Source organism: Cucurbita pepo, chromosome LG04 (genome assembly GCF_002806865.2).
Source record: "Cucurbita pepo subsp. pepo cultivar mu-cu-16 chromosome LG04, ASM280686v2, whole genome shotgun sequence".
Lineage (NCBI taxonomy): Eukaryota > Viridiplantae > Streptophyta > Magnoliopsida > Cucurbitales > Cucurbitaceae > Cucurbita > Cucurbita pepo.
This window is the reverse complement of record NC_036641.1, coordinates 5610996-5630449: the sequence shown is the minus strand read 5'-3', so window position 1 is coordinate 5630449 and position 19454 is coordinate 5610996. Positions and strand designations below refer to the sequence as shown.

General features: G+C 36.6%; 2 protein-coding genes across 4 annotated transcripts; one reads left to right on the top strand and one right to left on the bottom strand.

Moving 5' to 3' along the window:
* Nucleotides 1-1035: 1035 nt before the first annotated feature.
* Nucleotides 1036-7270, bottom strand: LOC111793473 (AUGMIN subunit 6-like). 2 transcript variants are annotated; one of them, XM_023675373.1, is made up of 13 exons: nt 6951-7270; nt 6812-6868; nt 6589-6683; nt 6220-6370; nt 5744-5869; nt 5469-5625; nt 4507-4567; nt 4153-4432; nt 3113-3238; nt 2792-2953; nt 2458-2707; nt 1850-2326; nt 1036-1727 (listed from the first exon to the last, which is right to left on the bottom strand). In XM_023675373.1, the coding sequence occupies exons 1-13, from the start codon at nt 7164-7166 to the stop codon at nt 1687-1689; spliced, it is 2199 nt and encodes a 732-aa protein (XP_023531141.1). In that variant the 5' UTR covers nt 7167-7270; the 3' UTR covers nt 1036-1686. The 2 variants fall into 2 exon arrangements, with proteins under 2 accessions (XP_023531141.1, XP_023531142.1); XM_023675374.1 differs by lacking the exon at nt 6951-7270 and having other exon boundaries at nt 6758-6868.
* Nucleotides 7271-14333: 7063 nt separating this feature from the next.
* LOC111792728 (glucose-6-phosphate 1-dehydrogenase, cytoplasmic isoform-like) lies at nt 14334-19359 on the top strand. Of its 2 annotated transcripts, none has more exons than XM_023674291.1 (16): nt 14334-14482; nt 14896-15074; nt 15359-15444; nt 15944-16010; nt 16103-16289; nt 16375-16532; nt 16618-16686; nt 16766-16824; nt 16942-16978; nt 17158-17229; nt 17453-17600; nt 17702-17797; nt 17907-17977; nt 18760-18875; nt 18956-19001; nt 19081-19359. In XM_023674291.1, the coding sequence occupies exons 2-16, from the start codon at nt 14904-14906 to the stop codon at nt 19246-19248; spliced, it is 1551 nt and encodes a 516-aa protein (XP_023530059.1). In that variant the 5' UTR covers nt 14334-14482; nt 14896-14903; the 3' UTR covers nt 19249-19359. The 2 variants fall into 2 exon arrangements, with proteins under 2 accessions (XP_023530059.1, XP_023530060.1); XM_023674292.1 differs by having other exon boundaries at nt 14338-14482; nt 14879-15074.
* The last annotated feature ends 95 nt before the right edge of the window (nt 19360-19454 follow it).

The window sequence follows — 19454 nt, the reverse complement described above, 5'->3', positions numbered from 1 at the left end:
ACTCTTCTATACATACACATCCGCTCATCGATCAAAGAAGAAATACAAACATGGTTGAGATTAATCTATATATATTTTGGGACTGCAATCTCTCTCAGAGAGAATAAGTTGACTCTACATGCAAGACAGACAAGGGGCGACCCTCAAGTGGTGCATATCCGACAATTTGAAAAACAAGATTGAGAAGTGTCATGATGCAACCGAAGAGGATGATATATCATCCAACACACCAAGAGTATGCATTGAAGATAAGTCGAGGCATACACAAAAAAGTTCGAGAAAACAAAGCAACACAAGTGTCAAAAATAAGCTCAAAAAGGGCCAAGTAGGGCATCAAGCAATAACCACAAAAGTCGAGAATTCGACATGAGTTTCGACATACGACTCGAGAATTAAGTTCACCTATATGAAAAATGAATGTTCACCAAATTTGGTGTCAATCAGATACCCAATAGACTATACACAATGTCATATTTATTTTTTTGTTTATCCATAAGTCCAAACTAACGTGCGAGCCGAGATAACTATCTCAGCTTAAATCTTACTATAATTAGTTAAGACAATTGGCAGCAATGTTAAATCCTAAGTGACTACTATGACTTGAACTCATTCGCTCTATACTCTTTACTACCTATGTGGTCATGGTTGACACCACTCGATGATTAGAACTTCTTCAATTCTACTCCTTGTCTGAAGATTGTGGTTGACGAAATAATAATAATACCAAATTTTATGAACTAAATATTTTAGCAAAAGTTAACCATAAACTAAGATGAAGATTAATTTTAAGATCGAAAGGATCAAAATTGGACATTTGAAAGCAGAGAGAAGTCTAAAAATACGAAATTTTAGTATCTTAACCTACAAAAAGCTATGAACTTGTCTATATCACTGAGCAGCTCAGCAGTCGTATTAAAATGGTAAACTACTAAATCCATGATGTATATGATATATTATGCAAGTTTGGTGAGAGCTAAATTCTAGGGCCTTTGAGCTTACCCGAGAAACGAGTTCTGAGTTCGGCTTGAATCTGGATTAGGCAAAAACTGAAGCACTTGAATGAACAACCCAGCTGAAAGATGAACAAATCAGGAACACAATGGCTGTAGGAGAATGTACAGACAGTTCGGAGGTACAGTAATTTCTAAGGATGCTACAAAGTTGTTAACATACAAATCAGAAAATATATAAATGAACTTGTTGTCAATCAGTGTTAAATGTTTAAATCAAACAATAGATACAAAAGATTACCAATCCCGAGCTTTGGTTCGAATCGAATTTTGTATTTTAGCCCAATGTTTGAGTAGCATACCACTTTGATGCAATAGCTTTAGCTGACTTTAGACCCCAGGCGATGGGGATTGAAAGCTGTTGAAAAACTATCACAGAAAACCAACCGAGAAAAAGATTAAATACCATACCAATCTGAATGACCGTCCCGATCGTGGCCAGTCCACGAAAGAGTCGCGAAACTTTAAATTCGTTGCTATGCTCGAAGATCTGTGTGATCCATTTATAGCATAGCTACTCAATCGGCACATGGCTAGCACAAAAATAGCAAGGATATCCATATCCAATGTGTGAAGCAGGGGCTACGAGGTGAACTGAAGTAAGCACCAAGTATAACAGAGTGTCGAGATGCAAAGAGTCTCTAACTGAAGAATAGAAAGTCGCTGAAATTTCAACTTAATGTTCCATCATTGCTGTTTCAGTTTCCGACAGTGGAGCTGTAAAGGAATCAGAATTGCCATCAAATATTAGCTTCCAAGGGGGAAAATGTGCATTTGATCTATGGATAAATACCTATGAAACAGAATATATGGGACGTTTTCTAACCTATCGAACTTACCAAGTAGATCCTCGTAAGAATCTGTAAAAAGTGATGAGTCCATCAGCAAAGGTGGTGAGAATACTTGATCCTGAGCTTCATCGTTGTCAAAAACTAATTTCCGAGCATCGGAAGTTGCATAATTTGATCGAGCAGAAGAAAGAAACCCATTTAACTCATCAAAGTCATTAAGAGAATCCAGATCGTTCAATGCACCAGTAAATTCATTGAAATCGATTCCATTATTAAAATCATAGGCAGGACTCTCAGGCAAGGAAACGTCCGTTTGAGGAACAGACGACCTTCTATTCCTCGTGGAAGCTCCTTTACTATCTGGGCCTAAACGAGAAAATCCAGTTCCTGAAAGAGGCACAAAGAAGTGTTCCACACTTCCATCAGAATGACCATCTTGTGATGGTTCTGAATTGTTGTATTTCATTGAAAGAGCAGCTTCTCTGACTGATCTCTTTAAATTCTGAACATAAGAAGTCTCCGTGTCTGTTGAAGAGAATAAAAACAAAACATATACGATCAAGGTGAGACAGATTAAGTTTAACATATAGCTGTGAAGTAAAAAGGAGATGTAAATCAGCCAGCAAAAATGAAGGATGGGAGCGAATTTAGCAAACCTTGTGGCAGGTTATTCATATGATCGTTTGAGGAAGGCTGGTCAGGTGATTTGTTTTCTGATGAATTTTCGATTTGGCTGGTTTGAGATGCCAAATTGTGTCGCTTTTGCATATTTCCCGTTTTTCCAGAAGAGTTCGGGGTCAAACTAAACAATTGTGGGAGCTTTAAAGTAGGACTGGCAGACACCTTGTCAAGTTGAACGGACGACATTTTTGAAGTCGCCTCCGAAACCTCATCAGAGCTACTTACCTGAATAATTAAGAAAAACAGAGAAAACGTTGTTCAGCAGATTGAATCACTTCGGATGTCATTAAACAGCGTCTTAACAATTACCGATGTTCGTCCACTAGTCTGTGCCTGCATAGGTGACATGGTTCGAACAGGATGTTTGGTCACTGGAGGTTGACTTAAGGATATATTGTTCACTTTCTCAGTACACTCTGATATTGATTTCTGTATTCCAGGAGCAACTTCCTTCAATTGGTTGATGAGCACCTGCACATACAATCGTTGATGTAAAATATAAGAGAACATTCACGTAGACAGACCTTGTAAAGCTGGATTACATTCATGAAATTATCAAGAAAAATAAGGTGCTTCAAAAAAGACACAAATGTTGTTTGATCACAATTACAAAGGGTGTCTAATGAAAACCTGCAAGCTTGCCAGGTGTTGTTGATGTTCAGCAAGAGTTGCTGCCAAAGACTCGGCATGGCCACTTGTACCGCCATCGTGTGCACCCCGTAGAATTTCAGGACCTTCTCCATCATTAGCTTTTGCCTACAAATCAGCTCATGGTAGACTTTTACTATAGAAGGTAAAAGGACCTAAATATGTTTGTGTCTAACTATGTTTTTTGAGAGGATAAGGGACTGAAAAGATCAAAATTAATAACCAATCCACAGGAAAGTTGAGCTATAGTTTTAAAGTTAGTCCAGAAAGAACAACCAAACAACTGAAAATAATAACCAGTCCATAGGCCTTCTTCACACCTAAAATTTCATACCTCAATGAAATTGTTTTTCCAAAAAATTACCAAAAGAAAAGAAATGGTTAAATCTCCCAATAAAGGAATTATATAAATATATTCCTGTTAAATTATACATACAGGGAAGATCCTTCATATTCTACTGTCAGCATGTAGCAACACATCCAACACATTCAAAAAGTTAAATCTTCCAATAAAGAAAATATATAAATGTATGCCTGTTAAATTATACATACAGGGAAGATCCTTCATATTCTGCTGTCAGCATGTAGAAACACATTCAAAACATTGCCTCGTGTTTGCAGGAAAAGCACTTGCCAAACCGATCAAATCAATTCATAATAACGAAATTAGGAAAATGGAAAGAAAACAAGAATTCGTAGATGCATCCAATACCAAAGGTTCAGATTCCATAAAATTAAACTAATCATTCAGATACTAGCAAATGCTACAGGCTACAGCTCCTATTACGAAAGGATCATACTGATAGATCGACGAGCTTTCAAACTATATCAAACTAAGAAAGATTTCATACCCACCCCAAAGATAAGACACCAAAATCCAACTACCCAAGGACAACCATGGAATTACTCGCATCAAATCATAGCATTTTCTACGAGAAGCTGAACTATTTCACAATATAAAAACAAAACAAAAACAGACAGACAAACAATAAGAAAGAAAGAGAAGAGGAAAAAAGACTTACCAGATGGAGTGACTGTTTATGAATACGCTGTAAAGCATGAGTCCAACGCCTTATGATTTCAGCTACATCAACAGTGGGATGGACTTTTCCACTCCGATCATCCATCCAAGATACTGAATCATCACTTATTTGTGAGTTAGCATATGACTTGTCATTCTGATCTTTGTCATCAACAAATGCTGAAGCTAAATCACTTGACTGACTGGACAGGACATCCGTATAAGGAACCTGAGAGCTCTGATCCATAGCGGCACGCAGAGATGATCCAGAAATGCGATACCTAAAGGTCAAATTTGTATAAAAATTAGCTTAGCATGTGGCATTTTATACCGACATATAAATACAATATTATACCTATGTTCTCGGTGGGCAATTAAATCCTCTATAGGTCCCGAAGCAAGAACTTCATGTTGACCTGTACATTAAGACAGAGAGAATATTAAGCAACCTAACTTCAATAATGATTGTCAAATAAATTCAATAACAATAATCTGCGGGCTAAATTAATTAAGTTTAGATATTTGATCTTCACCAAAAATTAGATTTTTCCATCTAAATAGTATAGTGAAGGATTTCCAAGCAAATAGATCCATGCGAAAAATTCTCCTATGCGATCTTTCATAAATTTTTGCAGTTTTCTCATAGAAAAGGAATAAAGGAGTTTTCCTAAATTGCATATTATTCACAGAACAAACTGGCAATAGAAAAACATGGGCTGTGAAGAAACATAGAAATCAGTCATTGTTCCAATTCCAAATCAGGAATAATAGGTCATATCGTTAAAGGATACACATATTCTTCAGTAAGACTAGCATTGAAGGACATCTATTTTATTCACTAAATCGCAAGTTGAACTATATACTCTTCAGTAGGAGTAGCATCCAAGAACAGAACAGCATGGCAGGAGTACAACCAAAGCCCAATTGTTTTGTCTATGGTAAATGAAATTGGAAGTAGTTTGAAAAAGATAAAGCATATCGTTTAGATAAACTTAAGCCCCTTCACATTATACTGATATATAGAGGTTTGAAGCAAAAAAGGATGGCAACGTTGTTTATAAGAAAAAAATAATGACGACTTCCAGCAATCAAATTTGTGTGCATGACTTGAGAATTGAATACCGCCTACTAAAATGGAATGACACATCGGGAAAATAAAAGGAAACTTTATTGAAAGATAAACACGGGGATGATAGAATATCATGGATTCTGAAAAGATATTAACAACCGGAAAATCGAAAAACTACTCCTAAAGAATACAATTTTGATTAAAAAATAAGTGACAATGCAGATCAAGAATGAGAACTTCATACTAACTTTTGCGTGCTAATATAGACTCCCACAAGCGAGTTGCCTTTGAAACTAAATGTGAGTTTTGACTTGAGCTTGATACAAGGTCGTCCCACAGCTCCCCTTCCAATTTTACTTTGTTTCTCAAATCATGCAGTTTTTCTAGCTCTTGCTGCAGATAAGCCTGGCATCCAAGATTCCCAACAAGTGGGGGAAAAGAAGGAAGAATGAGGTAAAAATCATGAACGCCAAAAGGTATCTTAAAAAAGATAGCTATAAGTTTCTTAAGAAAATGTGAACACCTCTTCAGCACAAAGGCCACGAAACTCGGCAGTCATTTCATGAGCCAAATTAGACCACATAGCTTGACGTTGCACTGCTGTTTCAGCATTTTTCAGAAACCTTCTTCTTTCAAGTGCTATTCTAGCCTATTTGAGACAAAAAAAATCTAATTAATGGTTCACAAGTAACAATCAAACCATTCAGAATCAACCAAAGGGAAAAACCAAGTACAACAAAGACGGAGAGAAAAAGTTATGACCCAGTAAGTGGAAGGGTTCAACTCACTGTTTCATTAAGCTACAGGCAAGTATGCAAACTTGTATTGAACATTCAATACGAGTTCATTAACAATCAGACAGGCAACTTTGTACATGACAACTTATTTATACATGATCAAATAATTCGTCAGCCGTCAAGTAGAGTTGGAGTTCATTATTTGGTTATTAATCATACTGGGGAATGAAATGGTTGTCTGATGACTCTAATCAACAACTACCTTCGTCACAGGAAGTAATGTAGCTGCATGTGAAAAGGCTACATCTGTCAAAGGTGCAGGAAGTGGGTTAGCTGCAACATCAGCAGCAAACGTGCGTCTGTGAACCTCCCGCAAAGCATGCAAGGAAAGTTGCCACAACAGTTCAACAAACCTGCACAAAATTATCTAACTGAAATGAATCTCTCTGTTCCCATGAAATGTTATCTCAAACCGGGTTGAAAGTATAACCCAAATTCTAGCATCATTTCTTGAACATGCCGACTAAAGATATAAGCAGTGTCTTAATGAGTAGCAATCTCTTTCCACAATTGACTCTATACCCAATGAACTCACGAGGAACTATTCTTCAAAGCGGGAAATTATACTGACCTCGGTCCACAGCACGTAGCAAGAGACGAAACCCTCGAATTGCTCCTAGGTAATGCACCTTGAGATTCAAGCTCACTGATGATCCCTTGCACGACCTAAACAAAGATTCCACCAACCAGTAACCTAAATTAATCCGAAAAGTGAAGTTAAAAAACAAAATTCGAGTTACCTCCATCACACCAATTCACCAGAATCACAAAAACGAACGAGATCGAAAATTCACCTTCCGGAAGTCCCTCGATTGCGCGGAATCAAAGATAGGCCAAACCTTATCGAAATCCTGACAAGATCCAAAAAAATCAGCAGATCGGGGGAAATTGGAAAAACGAAATTAAACAGAGAAAGACGAAATGAAATGATACTTTAGCAGATTGAACTGGTCCACGGAGGGAAGATAGAATGAAGTAGAGAAGCTGTTCGCCGAGTTTGGGATTGGAGTGACGGAAAAGGCCAACACGAGGGGTGCCGTTGGAAGCTCCGACGCCGATAACCGCAGGATCGAGGCCCAACAGCAAACAGTTAGTGTACATTGCACTTTCGAGCTCAATCTCCCTCTCCTTCTCTCTGTCCATCGTCATCACCAACTGAAACCGAACCCTCCGATTCTCTCTCTCCTGTTCTTCGTCTCTCTCTCTCTAGATTTCTTCTCTGGTTTCTCTCCCCTTTTGCGCCTGCACGATTCCGAAAGCTCTTTTTTTATTTTTAAAGAACACACATAAATATTGGTTGAAATCTTAAATTTCGTTTTTAGTCCTTCAACTTTCAAGGTATTGTCTATTTAGTCCTCCAACTTTAGCAATATTACATATTATGTACATTCTTACCATTTTTCACAAATATTATATTTCTCTCCCACCCTTTAATCTTATTTTTTTTAATTAAATTAATAAATATTACTTTCAAAATTAAAATTAAATTTTTTATTTTCCTTTCAGAATTTAACTAAAAATGTAAATATTTTTTATAATAAGTGAAAATATAACAAAAAATTTGTGATGTCATACATTGGCTCGAGAGGAGAACAAACCATCATTTATAAGAGCGTGGAAACCTCCCCTGACAGACGCGTTTTAATGCTTTGAGGGGAAGCTCAAAGAGAACAATATCCGCCATTACAAGTGGGTATCAAAACCAGACACCAGACGATGTGCCAACTTTCTCGTTGCTCCCCAAATGGGGTATCCTCAAAGGGGGTAGACACGAGGCGGTGTGCCAGTAAGGATGTTGTGTCAACCTTCTCGCTGTTCCCCAAAGGGGGTAGATACGAGGCGGTGTGCCAGTAAGGACGCTTTGTCAACCTTCTTGCTGTTCCCCAAAGGGGGTATCCTCAAAGGGGTAGGCATGAGGCGGTGTGCCAGTAAGGACACTGGCCCCAAAGGGGGGTGGATTTGGGGGCGGTCCCACATCGATTGGAGGAAGGAAAGAGTGCCAGCAAGGACGCTGGCTCCTTTGTCCCACACGGGTTGGAGAGGAGAACAAACGTCCATTTATAAGGGTGTGGAAACATTCTCCCAAACGAAGATAATATCTGCTAGCGGTGGATCTGGCTTTTAAAGCCTTGAGGGGAAGCCCGAAAGGGAAAACCCAAAGAGGATAATATCTGTTAGCGGTGGATCAGGGTCGTTACATAATTTGAGAGAAAATAAATACAATTTTTTAAAATAGAAAATTAAAAGACGAACGCAGCCTTTAGCTCTAAGCTTCGAGACTGATAAATCTATTTTAAACTCGTTTGTATAATAATTATGCCACTTAATGTCTTTATTTAATATTTCAAGAAAATAAACAAATGCCTAAATTCTTTAAAGAAACCTATTTCGGTACTAAGAGTCGGTTGCTAACCCACCGCTGAAGGCATTCTACCCAGTAACGTGGATACTTCGAATCCCGCTTGAACGAAACGGAAGATATTGTCGATAAATAGAAGCACGTCTTGTTCATTAACATCTCNCAACGAGTCATTAACATCTCGAAAATATTCCGTCATAGTTAGGGAAATTAAACCAACTCTCATACAAGCTCCCGACGGTTCGTTCATCTGACTGTATACTAAAGCCACTTTTGATTCTGTGTTAAAATATATTTGTGCGGGTTACCTCGTCAAACACTTGAATCTACTATCGTAAATTTCTAAAAATATTTTTAAAAAAATTGTATAGGGACTAAATCGATATAAATTAGAATTATAGGGACTTATCAGCAATTTTTCAAATAATAGAAAGTTAGTGGACATAGTGATAAATAAATAATAATTTTGAAATGGTTGGGGCCTTAGGATGTCTATAATTGTGAAAGTTACCCGAATTTGAAAAAGTTTGGGGCAGTTATGTTAATTTGGAAAAGTTGGTGGGGTTGGTTTGGTGATTAAAGAGAAATATGTGGGCCCGGGAAAAAGAACAAGACTTGGATGTCAAATTCTTTTGAAATGATGGGAGAGGATATGCTAACGTGCGCCCAAGTTTTCTTGACACGTTGGTACAACGGTGTCGTTTTGTTCGGGAAAAAAAAAAACAAATGTGTAATTACAAATTTATCCTCACATTTTCATAAATTTTTTATGTTTTATGAATTTATGAATTTATATTATTAAAATTATTCTCAACCCAACCTTAAAAACATGTTTGAAGTATAATATTTTAAAAAATATATGATATAATTTTTGCGTTACAAATTTTAATTTAATATTTATAAATAAATAAATAGATGTTGTTGATATTATCATTTTACTTTCATTAAAAATTAAAATAAATTAAAAAATAACTGGAAAATCTGAACTAACTCAACCGATTATTTAATAAGGATAATTTGAGTTAAAAGATATTATAAATAAAATAATCGAGTTAGATTTAAAATTATTTATTTATTTATAATTAGTATTTTATCAAACGGGTAATTTGTATGGGCTTTCTTATATTTTTCACTGTTGGGCTGAGTATTCAAGGCCCATTTTAATTGATTGGGCTGGGCCCATGTACTTTTGGGTGGCTTATAAGGTAATTTTATTAAAGGAAAATATCAGAAAATTTTATAAGAATTTAAACTCATTTTAATAACTAAAAGTTCGGATTTGTTGGATCTGGGTTAGGAATCTCACATTGGTTGGGGAGGAGAACGAAACACCCTTTGTAAGGGTATAGAAACTAGGAGTGTACATGGTTCGGGTTGGGGGATTTTTTTTGACCCAACACAAAAGTTCGGGTTGGTTGGATTGGTANGGAAAAGTTGGTGGGGTTGGTTTGGTGATTAAAGAGAAATATGTGGGCCCGGGAAAAAGAACAAGACTTGGATGTCAAATTCTTTTGAAATGATGGGAGAGGATATGCTAACGTGCGCCCAAGTTTTCTTGACACGTTGGTACAACGGTGTCGTTTTGTTCGGGAAAAAAAAAAACAAATGTGTAATTACAAATTTATCCTCACATTTTCATAAATTTTTTATGTTTTATGAATTTATGAATTTATATTATTAAAATTATTCTCAACCCAACCTTAAAAACATGTTTGAAGTATAATATTTTAAAAAATATATGATATAATTTTTGCGTTACAAATTTTAATTTAATATTTATAAATAAATAAATAGATGTTGTTGATATTATCATTTTACTTTCATTAAAAATTAAAATAAATTAAAAAATAACTGGAAAATCTGAACTAACTCAACCGATTATTTAATAAGGATAATTTGAGTTAAAAGATATTATAAATAAAATAATCGAGTTAGATTTAAAATTATTTATTTATTTATAATTAGTATTTTATCAAACGGGTAATTTGTATGGGCTTTCTTATATTTTTCACTGTTGGGCTGAGTATTCAAGGCCCATTTTAATTGATTGGGCTGGGCCCATGTACTTTTGGGTGGCTTATAAGGTAATTTTATTAAAGGAAAATATCAGAAAATTTTATAAGAATTTAAACTCATTTTAATAACTAAAAGTTCGGATTTGTTGGATCTGGGTTAGGAATCTCACATTGGTTGGGGAGGAGAACGAAACACCCTTTGTAAGGGTATAGAAACTAGGAGTGTACATGGTTCGGGTTGGGGGATTTTTTTTGACCCAACACAAAAGTTCGGGTTGGTTGGATTGGTACCCAACTCGAAACTTTTTCCAACCCAATTCTCTATTTTCGGGTTGGGTCCGAGTTGAGTTGTTAAAAAAAAAAATTTAAGTTTTATTTATCCACAATTTATAATTATTGGAATACAATCTTAAATAAAATATATTAAAAGTGGCCAACAAACACAAATCAATCTCTAATTATTGACAAAAAAAAAATTAAAAAAAATCAATAAAAAACAACGGTCGAAAATTGTAACATACGAACATAGTTCAACATTATCATAAAACTAAATATAACTAAATAAATTAAAAAAAACAAAATAGAATCTTAATATATTTTATATATTTTTATTTAGCTCGGGTCAACCTGAAGGATTTACCCATGAACCCGAACAAGAATCGATTCAGTTCGAGTTCAGAAAAATGAACCCAACCCTACTCGAAATGCTAATCCAACCCAACCCAACCCTTATAGTTTGGGTTGGGTTTGTCCGGGTTGTTAGGTTGAATGTACACCCCTAATAGAAACCTTTCCCATGCATTTTAAAGCCTTGAGCGGAAGCCCGAAATAGAAAACCCAAAGAAGACAATATTGGCTAGCGGTGAGTTTGGGCTTAAGCCGTTACAAATGGTATCAGATCTAGACACCTGACTATGTGCCAGCAAGAAGGCTCTTCCTCGAAGAGGGGTAGACACGACGCGGTGTGCTAGTAAGGACGCTGGGCCCTGAAGAGGGTGGATTTGATACGGGTTTCACATCGATTGGGGAAAGAAACAAGTGCCAGCGAGGACGTGGTGTGCCAGCAATGGCTGTTTTCCCCTTACGATTCTCGTAAAATTTAATTTGCTCTTTGCTGTTTAGACGTGGCGGTTTGAGTTTAGGTGCTCATCAATAAAAATTGAAAACATGCAATTTATACCCACAAGACAAAGTTAATCGACAGGGAAGTAGTTACACATTAGGTGAAGGTGGTTACACGATAAAAGGGGTGTGTCGATTCGTCTATGAGTGTGATTCAGATGGTAGATATAAAACACCATGACCGAACCGTCAATATACATGTGTCTTCGAGTGTTTTAGTCAAACGTGCATCGAAAGAAAGAAACTCAAGAATTTTTCCTTTTATCGAATAACTTAAATCGGAAGAAAAACGTTTGAATTGTGTCAAAACAAAAACTTGAGAATGAAGAAACTCAGTTTAGTCAATCACTTTTGTTATCCGTTTAAGCAAAGATTAGCATATTCGCTCATTACTGAAAAGACATGTAATCCGATTTTATCTAATCACTCGGTTATCGAGTTTTGTCATTCGAATATATAATAATTTATTTATAAAATAAATTAGAATAAATAAATATATATATATATATATTTATTTAAAGTACGAAAAATTATATTATATTATAATTCAGGAATAAGTGAAATAAAATTAATGAACTTTTAATGCTTCGATTAAAAGTACTTTAAGTTTAAAAATAATTTACAATAAAAATAAAATAATTATTTTTTAAAAATATCTTTAAGACATGTAACATGCTCTTACCTTATCCAACAACTTCCACGTCACGTTTTAAAAGGCATTTTAGTGCCGTCGGAATATATATATATATATATACATATATATATATATATATATATATATTTTTTTTTTTTTTATTTCTTTGGTCAACTTCATAACTTTTAAACTAAATTATTAAAACATTATTTTTACTTTTAAGTTGTGTTCGGGTCTGAGACTGTTCATATGATTTGATAATCCGATCAATCTAAACTACACAACTCAAACTATAAAAATTGGATCGGGGTACATTTTTTTCAAATTGGATTGGGTTGAATTTTTTCAAAATAAAAATTTTAGTTCGGTTCGTAAGTTGACATAAAACTAAGGTTTCAACCTGTTAGTTGAACACGACTCTCCACAATGATATGAAATGGTCGGGTTTGAGAGTGTTCATATGATTTGATAATCCGATCAATCTAAACTACCTAACTCAAACCATAAAAATTGGAATATTCAGTTCGGTTCATAAGTTGACATAAAACTAGGGTTTCAATCTGTTAGTTGAACACGATATTTCATCCAACACCTTCCCTCGAACAAAGTACGCCTCCCCTGAATTGAGGCTCGACTCCTTTTTCTTTTGGAGTCCGGGCATGACTCTAATACCATGTTAGTTGAACACGACTCTCCACAATAATATGATATTGTCCACTTTGAGCATAAGCACTCGTAGCTTTGCTTTGAGCTTTCCAAAGAGGTCTCATACCACTGAAGATAGCATTCCTTGATTATAAACTCATGATCATTCCTTAAATTAGCCGATGTGGGACTTTCATCCAACACAATCCAATCTAACCGTACTCTACTTTCTAAAATATTAAAAATATTTAATATTTATAACCGTAATTAGTGATATGTTATAACTCAATAAACATTTTATATTTAAGTTTTATCATATTTTAATTATTAATATAACATGCGTGGTGGATAAGTATGATTTTATAAAATAATTTAAATTAAGAAAAAAATAAAATATAATTTAATGGTAATTAATTTATAAATGTTGGAGGATGAAAGTCCCGCTAATTTAGGAAATGATCATGTATTTATAAACAAAGAATACTCTCTCCATTGGGATGAGGCATTTTGGGGAAGCTCAAAGCAAAGTCACGAGAGCTTATGCTCAAAGTGGACAATATCATACCATTGTGGAGAATCACGTTCGTGTAACATGGTATCAGAGTCATGCCCTAAACTTAGTCGTGCCAATAGTTGGTAAATCCTTTAATGTCGAACAAAGGACTCCAAAAGAAAAATGAGTCAAGCCAGTAAAAAATGACTAAGACTCCAAAGGAGTCAAGCCTCGATTAAGGGGAGACGTGCTTTGTTCGAGGGGAGGTATTGAATGATGAAAGTCCCACATCGGCTAATTTAGGGATCCTCTGAACCTCGATTAAGGGGAGACGTGCTTTGTTCGAGGGGAGGTATTGGATGATGAAAGTCCCACATCGGCTAATTTAGGGATCCCCTAAACCTCGATTAAGGGGAGACGTGCTTTGTTCGAGGGGAGGTATTGGATGATGAAAGTCCCACATCGGCTAATTTAGGGATCCTCTGAACCTCGATTAAGGGGAGACGTGCTTTGTTCGAGGGGAGGTATTGGATGATGAAAGTCCCACATCGGCTAATTTAGGGATCCCCTAAACCTCGATTAAGGGGAGACGTGCTTTGTTCGAGGGGAGGTGTTGGATGATGAAAGTCCCACATCTACTAATTTAGGGATCCTCTGAGCCTCGATTAAGGGGAGACGTGCTTTGTTCGAGGGGAGGCATTGGATGATGAAAGTCCTACATCGGCTAATTTAGGGTTCCGGGGAGACGTGTTTTGTTCAAGGGGAGGTGTTGGATGATGAAAGTCCCACGTCGGCTAATTTAGGGATCCTCTGAGCTTATACTCATAGGACAATATTATACCATTGTGGAGAGTCGTGTTCATCTAACAATAAATTTAAATAATCATATTAAATATTATTTAACTTTAAAAAAAATAAAATAAAGTCAAGTAAAGTCAAATTAGGAGTAAAAAAAGGGTTAAAGAACTATAATACAATCAACGTGGGGCCGGTTAGATGTAAAACTGAAACAGAAAAAAATGCTTTTCTTTTCTTGTTTAGGACGGCGGCTGGAAGTCGCTGAGTGGCGTCAAACGACGACAAAAAAGTTTGGTGAGCAACAAAATCGTTTAAAATCACTCGGAATTTGTGAAATCTTCATCCATTTCGGCTCCAATTTGAAGAACAAGAACAAGCAGACGAACAGAAGAGGCCTAGGTTTGTGTTCTCTCTGTTTTTCTTTTGCCATTTGAAGTGCTTTAATATGATGATCATTGAGATTTGAGGTTTTAGTTTTGTGGAGTTTGATTATTTTTACTGTTTAATGTGATTTTGTTGATCATTACTGAATTAGTTTGAGAGTTTTGCTTTGGATCGGTTTGATCTTCGGTTATTGGAATACGGATCCGGGAACATGTTTTGATTCCTTGTGATCGCTTTTTTTGTGCTTTTTTTTTTTTTTTTTTTTGTTTTTGATGGATTCTTTTACTGTGGTTTGTTTTCCTTTTACTTGTTTGTTCTTTCTGTTTTGGATTAGGCTGATTGATAATGTTAGTAGTGAAGTAAAAGTTTTAGCTCATCCAGGTTGCCCTAATTGATAGATTTCTTAAACAGAATTTTGTGTACTGCAGCTTAAAAGATGGAATCTGGAGGCTGGCACGTTGAGAAAAGAGCTTCTCTTAGAAATGACTCTTTTTCTGGAGAGGATAATGTGCCGGAAACTGGCTGTCTCTCCATCATTGTGCTTGGAGCTTCTGGAGATCTTGCTAAAAAGAAGACATTTCCAGCTCTCTTCCACCTTTTTATCCAGGTTTTTTCTTCTTCTTTGCTCTCCCTTTTGTGTTGAAGAGTAGAATAAATCATAGGTTAGTTTAATATGTGTGGAGTTTCTAAGAAGTCCTTGACTCTTTGTGGTGGTAATTCTGTGCCGAAATTTTTAAGGATTTTCGAGTATTCATTATAAGGTGTAATTGAAAGTTTTGAGAGAGCATCTGGCAACCCGAATGAGTTTGAGGGTCATGTGATTCTCGAACGAAGAGTGTTTTAATTGTGCTCTCTATGGTTTAACTGTTTTTTATCTATCTTTGTTCTTAGGGATTCCTACTATCAAATGAGGTCCACATTTTTGGTTATGCGAGGTCAAAAATTTCTGATGATGATCTAAGAGATCGCATACGCGGGTAAGATATGGAGCTTTTCTCTGGTTTTAATCCTATTGTCATTCTTTATTTGATTGAGTTAACTTACTAGAATCATTGTGTGAGATCTCGCATCGGTTGGAGAGGGGAACGAGTGTCAGCGAGAACGGTGGACCCTCAAGGGGTGGATTGTGAGATCCCACATCGGTTGGGGAGGAGAACAAAACATTCTTTATAAGGATGTGGAAATCTCTCCCTAGTAGACGCGTTTTAAAAACTTTGAGGGGAAGTCCTGAAGGGAAAGCTAAAAAATGACAATATTTGCTAGCGGTGGGCTTGGATTTTTAGTACATTCAGCCGTGAGCATTAGCTTCACAATCAATCACTGATATTTTTACTTCGATCATAGTTAAGAACTCTAATTCCGCTTCGATACTTCAATGGATTGTGTTTCGAGCATTTTTCCTGTTGTTATATTTTGTTTAATTGATGTCGACTTGAGCTGTCATTAGGGGTTGCTCAACATGAATAATTGTTGCAGGTATCTTGTCAAAGGCAAAACTGCCGACTCGAAGCAATTAGAAGAAGTACCCAAGTTTCTGCAGTTGGTTAGTGCTACTCTGTATATGCACGATTACCGTCTTACTATCAGTATGTACCCAATAGAATCACTCTTGCATAAATGCAATAATTTTTGCAGATCAAATATGTTAGTGGTTCGTATGACTCCGCGGAAGGTTTTCAGAATTTGGATAAGGAAATCTCAGAGCACGAGGTTTCGAAAAATAGTATAGAGGGATCATCTCGTAGGCTGTTCTATCTTGCACTTCCTCCATCGGTATATCCATCGGTATGCAAGATGATCAAGCATTATTGTATGAATAAATGTAAGCAAGTGCAGATTATTGTCATGGTTGGCTTCTGTCCGTGTCTGGATATTGATTATTAGAGGTCATTCAATCCTTTTGTTAGCTGATCTTGGTGGATGGACCCGGATTGTTGTGGAGAAGCCTTTTGGCAAGGACTTGGCATCTGCGGAGACGCTAAGTTCCCAAATCGGTGAATTGTTCGATGAACCGCAAATTTACCGTATCGATCACTATCTCGGGAAGGAATTGGTTCAAAATCTGGTAATATTCACATGAACAAGATATTATTTGTTGTCTCTGGTTTTTCAAAGCCTCATGTATTTTCTTGCATGATCTGAATTTTCAGTTGGTACTTCGTTTTGCAAACCGCTTTTTCGTGCCCCTTTGGAACCGTGACAACATTGCTAATGTTCAGGTGAGAATTTGCGTTTTTATTGGTTATTTTGATATAATTGGCCGCATTGGTTATGTATTAATCCTTTTTTCCCTACCAGATCGTGTTCAGGGAGGATTTTGGGACCGAGGGGCGTGGTGGATATTTTGATCAATACGGGTATGATCTTTTATGTTGTTGAACACTTAGACTTACTTTTAAATGAACCATAGTGTCATTCCTTGTATGAAAACTTATTAATCTAAACAAGTCATTGATTCAATTTCCGTTCTGCAGGATTATTCGTGATATCATTCAAAATCATCTATTACAGGTGAGCAATTGCTTTCGAGTTAAAATGTTTTTGGTTCCTAGAAAACCGAAAATTAAATACAGTTTCATTTATCCTCTACTTGTGCTCTTAAATAATTGATTAGACTCAGTCTCACAATATTGATTTATTGTTGCGCTGCTGCACGTTTAAAAGTTATTTATTTCTTTCTGCACTCTCAGGTTCTTTGTTTGGTTGCTATGGAAAGACCTATTTCCCTCAAACCCGAGCATGTCCGAGATGAGAAAGTAAAGGTAGGAATTCAAACTAAAAGAAGTCTATTTGTATTCCTTTTTTGCGTCGACAAGTGATGTCCAGGCAGACGTGCCCTCGGCCAGAAGGCTCCGAGTAGCATTTATGATATAAATAAAATCTTCGATATGTATATTGATACACGTTTCTCAAGTTCGTTAAGAGTGATATCGAATTTTAATCCTCTCTTTCTATTCGCTAACGCCGTTGGTCACGTTGGTACAGGTGCTTCAGTCTGTGATGCCAATTAACGACGAGGAGGTAGTTCTTGGCCAATATGAAGGTTACACGGACGATCCTACAGTTCCTGATCACTCAAATACACCAACCTTTGCAACTATGGTGCTGAGGATACATAACGAAAGGTGGGAGGGTAAGAACGCGTTTCAAATTTATAATCCCTTCTTTTAGGACAACTTACATAGTGTTCTTCGTAAAGTTGATCGTGTCATTCTTTCATATATTTCTTTTCAGGTGTCCCGTTTATAATGAAGGCAGGGAAAGCATTGAACTCGAGAAAAGCCGAGATTCGAGTTCAGTTCAAGGATGTTCCCGGTGACATTTTCAAATGTAAGGCCTCCGATCTAGAACGATATCATATTGATTAATCTCACGTGTGCACGCATATTTCAAATGTTCTTGTTTAGTTGCTCAAAATCGATCAATGTTCATGATGCAGGCAAAAAACAAGGGAGGAACGAGTTCGTGATTCGCTTGCAACCTTCGGAGGCCATGTACATGAAGCTTATGGTATGAAAAATATTCTTATCAGCTAACCTCACCATTAGTAGTTTTTATAATGCTTGAAATGGCATCTGGTAGTGATACTAAATGGTGTGATTGTTTGACAGAATTAGAAATACTTACTCTACAGCTCAGTTACACATTTTTCTGTTTGTGGCTTAACACTTCATGCTAATAATGTCCATGCCTGCCTGAAACTAGCATTTTTATTGGAATCGAACCAAGACTTTGGCAATAGACGTTCCAAAAATAGGGTACTATCGGGTCGGGTGGCTGAAGATTGCCCATTTTTTATCCCAGGGTTTCTCACTTGGTGAAATAATCGTGTGACACGGTAAAAGGTTTCATCAAGGGCAAAGATCTAGGGTTAGTGTCGATCACTGGTAAAAAGACCACTGAGTTTTTGGTCCGGTTTGTTTTGAATGTGTCACGCATATATAAGACCATCGGGTGGCTTAGGATTGCCAATTTTTAATTCCAGGGTTTCTCGCTTGGCGAGAGAATCGTGTGGCACGGTGAAAGGTTTCATCAAGGGTAGAGATCTAGGGTTAGTGTTGATCATTAGTAAAAGGACCGCCGAATTTTTAGAAAGTGGTCGGTCCAGTTAGATTTGAATGTGTAACGCACATATAACGTTCCTCAATGTCGTACTCCTTGGGGTCACCATTCTCCTTCAAATCCCAATATCTCGACTCCGTACCTAGTTACGAACTACCTTGATTGAAAACACTTAACAACGTAACCCGGTTCACGAGTTCTACTCATCTTCTTTGCTATGGACTTTGCAGGTCAAGACACCTGGACTGGAAATGTCAACTGTGCAGAGTGAATTAGACTTGTCCTATCGCCAACGTTATCAAGACGTTATAATCCCAGAGGCATACGAGCGTCTCATCCTCGACACGTAAGTCCTACCCATTGCCATTTATAACATTCATATACTTTACAAGGTAACAGCCATTAACGACATTACAACACTCGCAGAATAAAGGGCGACCAGCAGCATTTCGTTCGTCGAGACGAGCTAAAGGTAATGTTCAACACTAACGAATTACACATCATCTAATTCACGGACGAACCTTTCTCACCAACAGTTCTGTCGTGTCCAGGCTGCCTGGGAGATCTTCACGCCATTGCTGCACAGAATCGACAAGGGAGAGCTGAAGTCACTTCCATACAAAAAGGGGAGCCGAGGTCCGGTGAAGGCCGACGAGCTACTCGAAAAAGCTGGTTATCTTCAATCCGATGGCTACATTTGGATCCCTCCTACATTGTAGACAATGTTTATGTGCTTGTAAAATCCTGATATGCAGCGGTGCAGAGTGGAATCAGAATAAGAAATTTAGTGTGGCCAATGCTAATAATGCTAATCCTAATAATCCTAATAATCCTAATAATGCTAATAATAATAGTAATAATAATCAAATTTCCTTCTTAGTTCTTATATTTTTAAAATTATAATAATTTAATTTTTTTTATCAAA